Source organism: Sorex fumeus, unplaced genomic scaffold, assembly GCF_029834395.1.
Source record: "Sorex fumeus unplaced genomic scaffold, SorFum_2.1 ptg000122l, whole genome shotgun sequence".
NCBI classification, from domain to species: Eukaryota; Metazoa; Chordata; class Mammalia; order Eulipotyphla; family Soricidae; genus Sorex; species Sorex fumeus.
Window position 1 is genome coordinate 19,650,293 of NW_026606179.1, and position 12,606 is coordinate 19,662,898.

The 12,606-nt window shown below is 54.9% G+C and overlaps 1 protein-coding gene across 6 annotated transcripts in view; it reads right to left on the reverse strand.

Moving 5' to 3' along the window:
* Positions 1 to 12,606, reverse strand: part of RYR1 (ryanodine receptor 1) — a 116,395-nt gene that overhangs the window by 73,742 nt on the left and 30,047 nt on the right. For all 6 annotated transcript variants that reach the window (XM_056137233.1, XM_056137232.1, XM_056137230.1 and 3 more), the window contains 10 exons: positions 11,865 to 12,039; positions 11,451 to 11,659; positions 9,591 to 9,985; positions 8,386 to 8,518; positions 6,785 to 6,945; positions 6,266 to 6,431; positions 5,096 to 5,182; positions 4,697 to 4,923; positions 2,776 to 3,394; positions 69 to 326 (listed from right to left, as the gene is read on the reverse strand). In XM_056137233.1, coding sequence (XP_055993208.1) covers positions 69 to 326; positions 2,776 to 3,394; positions 4,697 to 4,923; positions 5,096 to 5,182; positions 6,266 to 6,431; positions 6,785 to 6,945; positions 8,386 to 8,518; positions 9,591 to 9,985; positions 11,451 to 11,659; positions 11,865 to 12,039 — 2,430 coding nt within the window. The remainder of the gene's footprint in view (positions 1 to 68; positions 327 to 2,775; positions 3,395 to 4,696; positions 4,924 to 5,095; positions 5,183 to 6,265; positions 6,432 to 6,784; positions 6,946 to 8,385; positions 8,519 to 9,590; positions 9,986 to 11,450; positions 11,660 to 11,864; positions 12,040 to 12,606) is intronic.

Sequence of the window (12,606 nt, forward strand, 5' to 3'; positions counted from 1 at the left end):
CCTGGAGACTGAGTCCGCATGCCCAGCCTAGATGCATGAAGGCTGGCGAGAAGGAAGAACCAGCCCACCTGTAGCTTGACAGACTCCGGCAACTTCATCTGCAGGAGCCCCTCCTCCAAGCCCTCTTTTTTCTCCTCTTCTGCCGTCTCCTCCTCCACTTCCTCCTCCTTTTCCTCCTCTTCCTTCTCCTGTGCCTCTTCTTCCTCATCCTCTTCCTTCTCCTCCTCATCTTCCTCTTCCTCCTCTTCCTCCTCCTCAGTGAACACTTCAGGCTCGATCATCTTCAGTATCTGCTTCACATCTTCATCGCCAAAGATGCCCATCACCTACAGGGTAAAGCCAGTCTCTTACTGTGGCCTGAAGAGGCTCAGACCCACCAGCCAGTCCTGGTGTCACCTCCCAGACCTGCCAAAGTCCATGCTGAAGTCCCCTCCTGAAGGAATGACCACCCCTCTGCCCCACCATCCATCTTCAAGACCCCCCTCCAAGACTCCCACGACTCCCACCCACATGAACCCAGACCCCAGAGTCAAACATGACCGCTTCTCTCTTCACAACAAAAAAAAATCTTTGCTCCCAAGTCTGACCATATGTGCATGGCGCAGAACACACCCTACATCTCAGGGAGGCCCTCAGAGCTAGCTGCTGGTCTCTGCCCATGCTCAGACAATGGAGTGAGGATGGAGGCCAGCAGGGAGAGAACAGGGAAGAATAGCGGGGAACAGAGAAATGAATGGGGGCAGACTGGGAGGATGGATTCATGGTTGCAATGGAAGAGGTCTGAAGGGAAGATGGATGGACGGATGCATGAGTGGGTGGATGGCAGAAAATAAATGGTGTATGAACAGTGGGTGGGTGAGTGGGTAGTTTAATGGGTACACAAACGAGTTAATAGATGAACAGGGAATTGAACAAACAGGAATGCGTGGGAAGGATGGGAGAGGGGTTTGTGCATGAAAAGTTGGACGGATGCATGCATGTCAAGAGGTGGGTGTATGAATAAAAGGGCACATGATATAAAAGATGGAAAGAATGGAGAATGGACTGATGGTAGAGACAGTTGTATGGATCTGTGGGTAGGTGAGAGGGTATACATATAAATGGATGGAGAGATGAAGGGATGGGTTAGCAGACAGAAGAGGGAAGGTGGACCAGTGAATGAGTGGATGGATGTAGGAAGGAGCAGGCCACAGAGGACTGGGTATCTGAGAGGGGAGCTAGGTTAATAAATGTTGGGGACAGAGCAATAGTGCAGTTGGTAGGGCTATTGCCTTGCATGCAACTGACCAGGGTTTGACCCCTGGCACCCTATATGGTCCCCCAAGGATTGCCAGAAGTCAATCCTAAGTACAGAGCCAGAAGTAACCTCTGCAACAGCCTTGGCCCAGAGACTCCAAATTGAATCCCAAAATGGATTAGTGCCAAACAGAGGTGTATCTGGAAACCAACCACTTACAATCTAGAAATTTACATTTATAGTTGCTGCTATGTGAGCTCTCATGATATTCAAAATGAGCAGTGGAAAATAAATTATCTAGCATCTGCCCCTGGCAGGTAGGCTTGAATGGTGGTGGGAAATTTCGAGCAAAGCATAATGCCCAAAATTACATAGCGAGTATTGGGAAATTGTCTGTCATAGAGGCAGGGTGAGGACTGGGAAGTGGGTGGTGAAAATGTGCACTGGTGGAGGCATGGGTGTTTTATCATTGCATGGCTGAATCTCAAACATGAAAGCTTTGTAACTCTATCTCACAGTGATACAATTTTAAAAAATGATGTGGAGTTCATGCCCAATTCAATCAGCTTAATCAATGGCTGAACAAATAGCAGTACTCCTACATTATTTAAAAAAAAAAAAGTAACCCCTGAGCACTGCTAGGTGTGGTCCAAAACCCAAAAATAAATAAATAAATGTCTAAGTTAACCCACAATGACAAATGAGTAGATAAATAGAAGGAATGCTGGAGAGACTCATGTGTGAAAGAGTGGAAGACGGGATGGTGGGAAGATTAGATTCAGAGAGATGGACTCATAGATGGATGAATGGACATATGGGTCTATCAATGAGAGGTTGGGGTGTCTGAATGAATGGGTGGATTCATTCAGAAATGGTGGGTAGAGGAGGAATGAATCTGTGGGTGAGTGGATGGATAATGGTTGGGATGATGAGTGGAAAGAAGGAAAAAGACATAACAAACATGAGCAGAAGGAAGGAAATGTGAATGAAAGGTTAGGAGATGAGAGAACTAGGCAGCCCAGGGGGGCAGAGCAATGGTACAGTGGGGAGGGCTTTTGCTTGCACACTGCCGACCTGGGTTCTATCCCCAGCATCCTATATGGTCCCCCGAACACTGCCAGGGCTGCCAGGGTAACTCCTGAGTGCAGAAATAGGAGTAACACCGGTGTGGTCCCAAAACAAAACAAAAACAAACAAACCAAAAACACTTAGGGAGCCAATACGGATGGAAAGACAAACAGGAGAGAAGGTCGCCTGTAGATAGAGGGATGGGCAAGCTGTCAGGCTAAACAAGAAACGAGCAGAAGGGGAGGGCGGGGGACGGAACAATAGTATAGCGGGGAGGGCATTTGCTCTGCACGCGGCTGTCCGGGGTTCGATCCCCCGCATCCCATATGGTACCCTGAGCACCGCCAGGAGTAATTCCTGAATGCAGAGCTGGGTGTGACCCAAGAAGTAAAAAGAAAAAAAAAAAAAAAATATATATATATATATATATATATATATATATATAAATGAGCAGGGGCACAGGCCCTTACCAACAGGGTGGACACGAGCTTGAGCACAGGCACAAACTGGAACTCCACGGAGCCCCCGACAGGGTCGCGCGCGTGCTGCCCGCCGTCCCGCACGGCCTCACCGAGCATGCGCAGCGCCTTGTCGCGCAGGGCTTCCAGGGGGATGCTGGGGCTGAGGCGCACGGGCGCTTCGGCCACTCCGGCTGGGGGCAGCGCGGCCACGAAGCAGGGCGGCGAGAAATGGTGCGGCGGCCGCAGTGAGGTGGTGGTGCCCACGCCCGGCAGGCCGTGGCGGCGGGGCCCGTCTTCGTCGTCCCCGCCTTTTCCCGGTGGGAAGAGGGTGAGCGCGCGGGTCTCGGGCGTCAGGGGCACGATGTACTCGGACAGCATGGAGCGGCGGCTGCGGCAGCAGCTCTCCAGGTGGATGCTGATGAGCAGGTCGTAGTAGCCGGCACGCAGCGGACCCGGCAGGTGCGCGTCCTCCAGCGTGTGCAGCAGCTGCGCCTGGTCCACGTGGCTGCACAGCGCGTGCGCCACGCGGTTGTTTCCCAGGGCGCACACAGCGCGGTACAGGCTGAGCGTGTGCGAGTGGAAGCGCTGCAGGTCTAGACGCTCCGACAGCTCCAGGATGTCCATGCACCTGCACCAAAAGGCAAAGAGGCGCTCACGTGAGCACAGCCTCTCCGGCTGGGAACTCTGGGTTCGTGCTGGGTCCAGCGGCTTTTCCCAGTCTGAAGCCTGGAAGTTCTTTTTTATTTACTTATTTATTTTTGCTCCTTGCACCCGGTGATGCACAGGGATTACTACTGGCTCTGCACTCAGGAATTACTCCTGGTGGTGCTCAGGGGACCATATGGGATCTGGGAATCGAACCCAGGTCGTTGAGTGCAAGGCAAACGCCCTACCTGCTTCAGCCCCGGAGCCTGGAAGTTCTTGAAGGGCCTGGGGTGGTGGGGGTGAGCAAGGGGAGAGCTGTCAGGGGCAGGGTGCTGGGGAGTGGAGTGGGGGGAGGAGGGGCCTGAGATCTATCTATTACAGGGGCAGTCTGGAGTCACCCTAGAAAGCTGAGGGTCCACAGAGAAGATCTGGAGACCCTGAGAAGTCTCTGAGACCCCCTGATGAGGCCTGAGCCCCCTCTGGCAGGTCTGAGCACCTGGTTATGTTTGAGTGTTGCTAGCGTGTGAAGTCTACCTGAAGTCTGTGTCTGCCTGTATACAGTGGAGGCTACCCCTGGTGACACTCAGGGCTTATTTCTGGCTCTGCGCTCAGGGATCATTGCCAGAGGGGCTCAGGCACCATATGCGGTGCCAAGGAAAGAACCTGGGTCGGTCACATGCAAGGTGAGAGCCTTACCACTGCATTATCTCCTGCTCCTGAATTTTCCTCGCACTTAGCACATGGTTGGCTATGTGCAGAAGTGGGTGTGTCTGGGGTCCTTGGTGCAAGACCCTGAGCCCCTGAGAGTGAGAGGTGAGCATGGGGGTGGGGTGTGTCCAAAAAGGGCCAAGTCACAACGGCACTTAGAGTCACTTGTCAACTGAACAAAGGAGAGATGCAGTATGCTGAGGCCTCCTGGGGATAAGGGGTGCTAAGTGCCCCCCAGTGATCCCCTAGGCTTGGAGTCCTGGGAGATTCCTTGCTTTCCATGTGGTCACACCCCCCCCTCACACACCCCCACCCCGTTCTCTCTGGGCCTCCTGGCAGGAGACCGACGCCTCCATGAGCTCCATGAAAGCCTCTCTGGGCTTGCCCAAGCCGTACCCGTGACCCAGGGAACCCCCCAGGCCACTTGACAAGTACATCATACCCCTGAGTGGCTGGCTGGGCTCCCCCAGGGGTCCTGGATCCCTGAGATGGGGCTGGAGCCCTGGGCTGGGGCTGGGTTCCTGGGGTGATTTCTGGAGCCCCCACCACCCCCTCGGGGGCCTGGGCTGGCTCTGACCGGTTCTCCTCTGGGATGTGCAGCGCCATCATGGTCAGCGGCTCCTGGCACTGCACCGCCCAGCCCAGCCGGTCGCCTGAGCGCCGCGTCTCCACGTGCAGGAAGCGGTTGGGCATTCGGCTCCAGGACACGGGCATCAGCATCTGCACCTCCAGCCGCGGCGGGCACTGTGGCGCCGGGTTCTTGCGCTCACTCATGAACATGGCAGCAGATAGAGGCATGATGTTCTGGGGAGGCGGAGAGGGGTACATAGGTCAGGATTCCCCATCTTACCACACTTCTTCCAGGGAGACCTCCAGGACTGCCTCCCCCTCTCCACCCCCATGTTGGCTGCTGAGCCATCCTGTCTTCCTGTACCCATCACCTCCTGCACTAAGTGCCCCAACAGTACATGCTCACCTTCTGCTTGCCCAGTTCAAACTGGACGACGTTCTGGTTCGTGGGCAAGACAAAGATGGCAGGAAACAGCTTTGTGTTGGGTTCCACCTAGCAGGAGGAGAGGGTGAGCTGGAGGCAGCGTGGACAGCAGATCACGAGTCCAGGCTGTGTCCCAACCTGATCCTACAGGGAGCAGGAGGCTCTGTGGTGGCCATGCCACACCCCTGGCATTTTGTTAATTTGTTCTGGGGGCTCCAAAACAGTAATAAGGGCCTCCAGGACCACACCCAGGCTCAGAGGTGCTGGGAATGGGCCTGAGCCCTGCACTCTGCCCTTTAAACTCTCTCCTTGCCCTGGCTGTACCACCTCTGACCTGACTCAGCCCTCTCACCAAGGTCAGATTCCATGTTCTTCTTTTTTTGCTTTTTTGCTTTTTTGGGTCACACCCAGCAATGCACAGGGGTTACTCCTGGTTCTGCACTCAGGAATTACCCCTGGCGGTGCTCAGGGGATGCTGGGAATCGAACCCGAGTCAGCCACATGCGAGGCAAATGCCCGACTCGCTGTGCTATTGCTTCAGCCCTCCATGTTCTTTTGAAGGCCAATCCCAGCAGTATCTGACCAACTGGGCTGGAGATTCAATGGTTGGACCCAGCGATGCTTGGGACCTGTGCTCGGCAGCTGGCAGTGTGAGGGTACATGGGGACTGAGCTCAAACTCAGGCCCTAGAGCATGCAAGGACATGCCCTCACCGCTGGCCAACACTAGGCTGGTCTCCCAGGGATCCCCCTCCACCTGACCTGGACAGACCATGAGCTGGTGTTGTTCCCTGAGGCTATAAGGTCTGGCTCCCAGGCTGCCTGGAGCACTGTCTGAGGGCTTCCTGGAGCACTATCTTGGGGCTGCCTGGGAGCACTGTCTCAGAGCTGCTTGGGAGCACTGTCTGAAGGCTGCTTGGATCACTGTCTCAGGGCTGCCTGGAGCATTGTCTCAGGGATGCCTGTGAGCACTGTCTCAGAGCTGCCTGCGAGCACTGTCTCGGGGCTGCCTGGGAGCACTGTCTCAGGGATGCCTGTGAGCACTGTCTGGAGGCTACCTGGATTACTGTCTCGGGGCTGCCTGGGAGCACTGTCTCAGAGTGCCAGGGTGTGAGCACACGATGGTGAAGGCAGGCCCTGAGCATGAACTTGCCTGGAAGAAGGTGTTGCTTTCTTTGCCGTTGGCAGTGAAGTTCATCAGGCCAGTGGCCAAGTCCACCAGGCAACCAATGACCAGGTCCGTGTGGCTGATCCGGCCCTGCTGCCCAGGGCTCACGAAGTCCCCGCCCCACACCATGTAGCAGTTGCTACACTTGAGGCTGCAGGGAAGGAGGTGGGATGGGGTTCTTGGTCTGGGAGCTCTGAACCACACCCTCCCCGAGCTCCCAGAACCCCTTCCCCTAAACCCCACCACCTGCACGCAGAGCGCTGGAAGCCCTGGGCCATGGCCCTGAGCCCCTGGGAGCGAGAACCCCGGGGTGCTGGTGGGGTGCTGGAGGACAGCACGGAGCAGGCAGAGGAAGGTGGTGATGGCAGAGGAGGCCCAGGTAGGACAGAGAAGCGGAGCAGAAAGAGGACACAGCGGAGGGAACAGGACCACAAACAGGAAGGGAGGCAGCTCTGCCAGGTCCCCAGCGCCTCCCGCTCCTGGCACCCCCCCAGCCTGCCGCACCTGCTGTGGATGTTGCCTTGCTCATCCCCCATGGTCACCGTCACCGCCCGAACCTTGGTGAGGTCGAAGTTCATGTCGTGCTGGTGGTAGTCGGGGGTGACCCAGCCCACCCACACACAGCTGGGCTCCTGGCCGGCGAAGATCCGCACAGAGTAGTAGTACTGGCGGGAACAGAGCAGGGCCAGGGGTCAGGCGGGAAGTCGGGGGTCTCAGGTGTCAAAACTGGGTCCTCTGCATCTCAGTGTCCTCTAAGTCAAGAAACTGCCAGGCCGGATGCCCCACCCCCTCCCCCTTCCCCCCACCGCTCCCCCACCCCGAAGATTCAATCCCTTTTTGTTCTTTTTGTTTGAGGGCCACAACTGGCCAGTTGTTCAGGGCTTACTCCTGGCTCTACACTCAGGAATTACTCCTGGCAGTGCTCGAGGGGCCCTCTGGGGTGCCGGAGATTGTACCATCACTCTTCAGACCCTTTCCTTCTGTGAATACTGATCAAACTCTAAATTGACTCATCTTTGGGGACTATTTTTGGGATACCCCTAATTGGGTCATCTTCAGGGATTATTTTTGGGATACCCTCAAGCTGTGTCCTTCCCAGGGTTACAAGGTTTTAGCTTAATAAGAGCTAACAAGAGCTCACAAATTAGCTGAGAGGTGGAGTAGTTTGGTTCTCATAGTAAGTACCACTTAAGATGGGGGTGGGAGACCCCAGAGACTGAATCCAGAGCCTTGTGCCCTGAGGCTAGGTCCCCAGTCCCTGGATATAATTTCTTTTTTTTTTTTTGGAGAGGACCCCATCCAGCAGTGCTCAGGGCTTGCTCCTGGTTCTGATCTCAGGGATCATTTCTGAAGGTGCTTAATGGGGGAGGAGGGGAAGGACCATAGGTAGTGCTAGGGACAGAACAGGGGCCAGCCATCTGTGAGTCCACTGTCTTCCCTTCCCTGTGCTATCTCGTCAGACCCATTCTGATCTCTGTGGGAGACCATAGAGCTTCCACAGAAAGGCAGGTGCGAGTGGTAGAGGGGCCCGGCCCACAGCCACTGGCGGCCTGAAACCCTAACCATTAAGCTACTTGTCTCCAAATTCAGGGAGTCCCAGAACTACCCTGGGATGACTCTGAATGTTGGTTCCCAGGAATATACTAGAATTACTATTAAGTGGGGACTCTTCTTTGTCTTTACATGGATGAACCCAAATATCGGGGTCCCTAGTCTACTGATCCATTCCCTAGATTTGGAGATTTTGGGAATGCCTTGACATGACCTTTAACCTCACCAAATCTTCCAGTCCCTACGAGATTCGGCCCCTGTGGTTAAGGCATTTGCCTTGCATGCAGCTGACCCGGGTTCAATTCCCATGTAGTCCCCTGAGCACTGCCAGGAGTGATTCCTGAGTGTAGAGCCAGGAGTAACCCCTGAGCATCGCTAGGTGTGACCCAAAAGGCAAAGAAAAAAATTGTTTTTGTCCTCGCCTACTCCATGGATTTAGGGGATCCAAGTTTGTGCTGTACTGGGGGGCTTCAGGAGACAGTGGTGGGTGTCCCTAGGTGTGAGCAGCCCTGAGCATCAGAGGGGCCCTGAAGCTGGAGTTCCCCGGTTCACACCGTGGTGGTGTTGAGGATGATCTCGGGGTCATCACGGTCGTCAGCAGGGACCACTTCCCGCGGGAGTCGCGGCAGAGAAGGGGTGGTCGGTGGCTGGGTCATCATGGCGACTTTCTTAGCCTTGAACAGGAACCTGGTGGTGAGGAAGGGGGGGCCACGTGAGAACAGCCCTGTGGCTCGGCCCACCCCCACATCCCTGCCCCTGTCATCCAGCCTAGCAGAACAGGACCCTCACGGCACTGGCTGGTCCATGTGCAGGTGCTGCGCTGAGGCCAGGTCACCCCAGGGTGGCTCTTTGAGGGTGGACAGTGGCCTGAGTCAGTCTTTGGGGTGTACAGTGGGCCCCTGAGTCAGCCTTTCTCCTCTGCATTTCACAGCCATTTTGGAAAGGATCCTTGTGTCGCCTTGTCTTGTACACTAAAGGCATGTAGGATCTCCTGAACACCCCAGGAGAAGCAGTTACACCCCCCACCAAGTTGTGATGAACAAAACTATTTCATCATTTCCAAACAACCTGGGGGACTCAGACACATACTCTGGAAAACCACTTCCACTGGAGGGAAACGTAGGTTTGGTTTCAATTCAAATGTAAAACCCTTTGAGGGTTTCCCTTCAAGACAGGTCTTTTTTAGGGGGGATATGTTTGAGATGAAGAGATACCCTGATTTAGAATTCCAACCGTCGGGGGGATGGAGGGACAGTACAGTGGGTAGGGCGTTTGCCTTGCATGCAGACAACCCAGGTTCGATTCCCAGCATCCCATATCCCCGAGCACTGCCAGGAGTAATTCCTGAGTGCAGAGCCAGGAGTAACCCCTGTACATTGCCAGGTGTGGCCCAAAAAGCAAAAAGAGGAAACAGAATTCCAACTGTGCTCACTAGGGGACCAGTCCCCCTGCCATTGTACTGAGGTCCCCACTAGTGCCTGTGGCTAATCAAGTCCATGGGTTGAAATACTCTGGGGTCGAGCAGGTACCCCCAAAATATTGGAGTCCCCCACGGTTATTGTGGGACACTCCAAATTTTACATTTTCAGGGAATTTAGAGCATCCCAGGAAAATAGTGAGTTCACATGAAGCCTGCCCAGATTCGTCCATATTCTGAACCCACCTAACTCCAAGTGGCAGCTTTGGGTGGGAGGGGGGCTTTCCCAAGCTGTTGGGGCTGTGTAACTGGGGGTCCCAGGAAGTGCTCGCCCTGACTCACCCTCTCTTCTTGCTCTTCTCCGTGGCGGTGTCCTTCTCATTCTCCGCCCTCGAGGGCTGGGCCTCTGTGCCTGGCTGGGCAGCGCCCCCAGGGCCCCCCTCCTTGGCACTCCCCTCTTTGCCCCCCTCAGCCTCTCCCCAGCGTCCAGCGGAGCGGCGCAGGTTTTCATAGTCCGAGTCGGGTTCTGCTGCCCTGGCCTCATCCTCAGCGGGGGGCTGCAGGCCAGGGGGAGCCAAGGGGGTGGCCCCTGCAGTGCAGCGGAAGTGCTGGTGAAACTGGACAGGGAGGCTGAGTCGGAGGAAGATCATCTCCACCAGGCTGTTCTGGGAGCCCCAGGTGCGGTGGGTCAGGCGCAGACAGGGGGGCGTATCCACGGTGCCGTCCACCCGAGACACCTGTTGGGGGAGAGGGGGGCAGGGAGCACTGAGCCAGGCGGATGGACTAGGCCTGGTCACAACCAAACCACCTTATGGCCTGAGAGCACCCGTAGGAAGATGCACCCAAACTCCTCTGAACAGAAAAAAGCCACATGGACACAGTTTGACTGAGGGTGCTTTTAGCTCTGCCAAGCTCCTATCCACTCAAAGCTCCATAATCCACCCATTTATCCATGCATCCGACCATCCATCGACCCATACATCTATCTGCCCACTGACCCATTATTCATTCACGCCCTTTCTCACCCATCTATCACATACATACACCTTCCCATGCACCATCCGTCCACCTGTCCGGTGGTTTACCCAATCTATCTCCATAATCCACTTACTTACCCATGCACCACTCAACCATCCATCCATCATCCATCCATGTACTGATCCATGCATCATCCAAGCACCACCACCCATCCATCACACCACACACACATATATCTACTCATGCACTGTCCACCCACTGATCCAGCCATCAATCCACATGGTCACCCAGTCGTCCATCACAAATACATACATATACACATATCTAAATATCTACATGCACATATACATACATGCACCCTGTGCATTGTTGGAGAGTGAACTGGATTATTTTTCCCACAAGGCAAGTGCTTTACTCACTGTGCTATCTTCCTGGCCCCAATTTAATTTTTGTGTGTGTGAAAGAAAATAATTTTATCAAGAGGGAGATTGTAATTTTAGGGAAAATTGGTTATTTTCTGGGGATATCATAATTCGAGAGAAAATGAGTTGTTTTCTGGAGATATCATAATTTGAGGGGAAGTGAGTTGTTTTCTGGAGATACCATAATTTGAGGGGAAATGAGTTGTTTTCTGGAGATACCGTAATTCTAGGGAAAATAAGTTATCTTTCTGGAGAAAGAGAGAGAAAAGAAATAAGATTGATATAGGAAAGGCTAGAGATAAGGGAGATAGCACCCAAAGGGATGTGCTGGAAGTTAATCTGTGGTCACACACCCATAGTTGGGGTACAGATGGTCTCAGAGTACAGGACTCCACGAACTTTATGATCAGGATAGGAACCCTGAGCCCAACTTTGGCAAAGACTCATGTCTCAACTGTAGGTTACTCAGACTGATGAAGAGCTGCTGAGAGCACATAATTGTTTTTTAAACCCACGTACAGAATGATTAGGAAAAAAGAGGTGTGAGAGGGATTCTATTCTCTAAACCTTGTTTAAACTGAAAAAGTTAGAGGGACCGGAAATTGCCCTTGGGATCACTTCATCCAGCAACTCTTCCCACCCACCTTTCACCCATTGGTCAACCAGAAACCCACAAGGGTTGTTGGCTGTCTAGATCTGACCCCGCAAGGCAGCCCTGGGGTCCAGCCGCACACAGTTTGCAAGAGAAGGAAGGGAAGAGACAGTGGGAAGGAAGGGGGCCCTGGGCGGGCTCAGTCCTCACCTCATAGTGGGGGTGATCTGGGGGCATTGCCTCAAACTGAGGGAGGCTTTTGCTGAACCACGTGGTGACCGGGCGCTGCATGTTGATGGCGAACGGCTCGAAGCCTTCCTGGAGGCCACAGATGGCAAAGAAGCGCAGGGAGCTGACGTCCTGGCCCAAGTTCAGGTGCCCCACCTGGCCGGGTCCCAGGCTGCACACGGGTAGGAAACCTGGGGAGCAGTGGGGAGAGAAACCAGGGTGAGGCCAGGTTGGGGACAGGGTGGTGGCAGCCGCAGGGAGGAGGTCCCAGATGGTAGGGAGGGGAAACAGGGGAGCAAGGGGTGCCATCGGGCAGGGGGCGACTGGGCGGGAGGAGAGCCAGGAAGGAACCCCATGAAGGGGACTGGGGCCAGGCGGCGAACCCCGAGCCCTTACCATCCCCGATCTCGATGTCCCGGAAGGCCATTTCAGAGCCCGAGTCGGACATCAGGATCTCGCCATTGAGGGTGAAGATGATATTGTTCTCGGTGAGGTCGATCATGCAGCCCACCACATCACCCGACTGCCAGGGGCGCCCAAATGGCTCACTTCCCAGGTGCCAGCGCTGGCCCTGTGTGGAGTTGGGATGGGGGATGCAGACATGGGCGAGTCAGCCAGAGAGAGGAAACGGGTGGCACACGGAAGACGTGGATGCAGGGGGTCCGGTGCAGGGCAGGTGACAGAAGAGGGGTCATTCCCACAGTCCCCCTCCCCAACACTCCCCCAAAGCATCCCTGATTCTGAGAGGTGCCCAGAGGCCTTCCCTCCTGTGACTCATTGTTTCTCCCCACCCCTCACTCCTGCCTCCTGCACAGGTTTGTAGTTTCCGTAGCTAGGGGCGGGGGGGGGGGGGGGAGTTCGGGGGCGGGGGGGGCTGCTGTGGCAACACAGACCGCCAGAGTGGGACGGAGTAGCAGCAAGGAGGCAATGAGAGAGACGGAAGGGGAAGATGACCTTCTGAATGGCCCTCAGATCCTGTCCATCCCAGAATAGAGGAATGGACGATGGGATGATGGATGGGAAGCAGGGGTAGCCAAACGAACAGGTAAGACGAAAGAAAGTGTGCCAGGATTGATGCAGAGAAGGAAGACATATAATAGACACGTGGATGGATGGATGGATGGATGGATGGATGGAT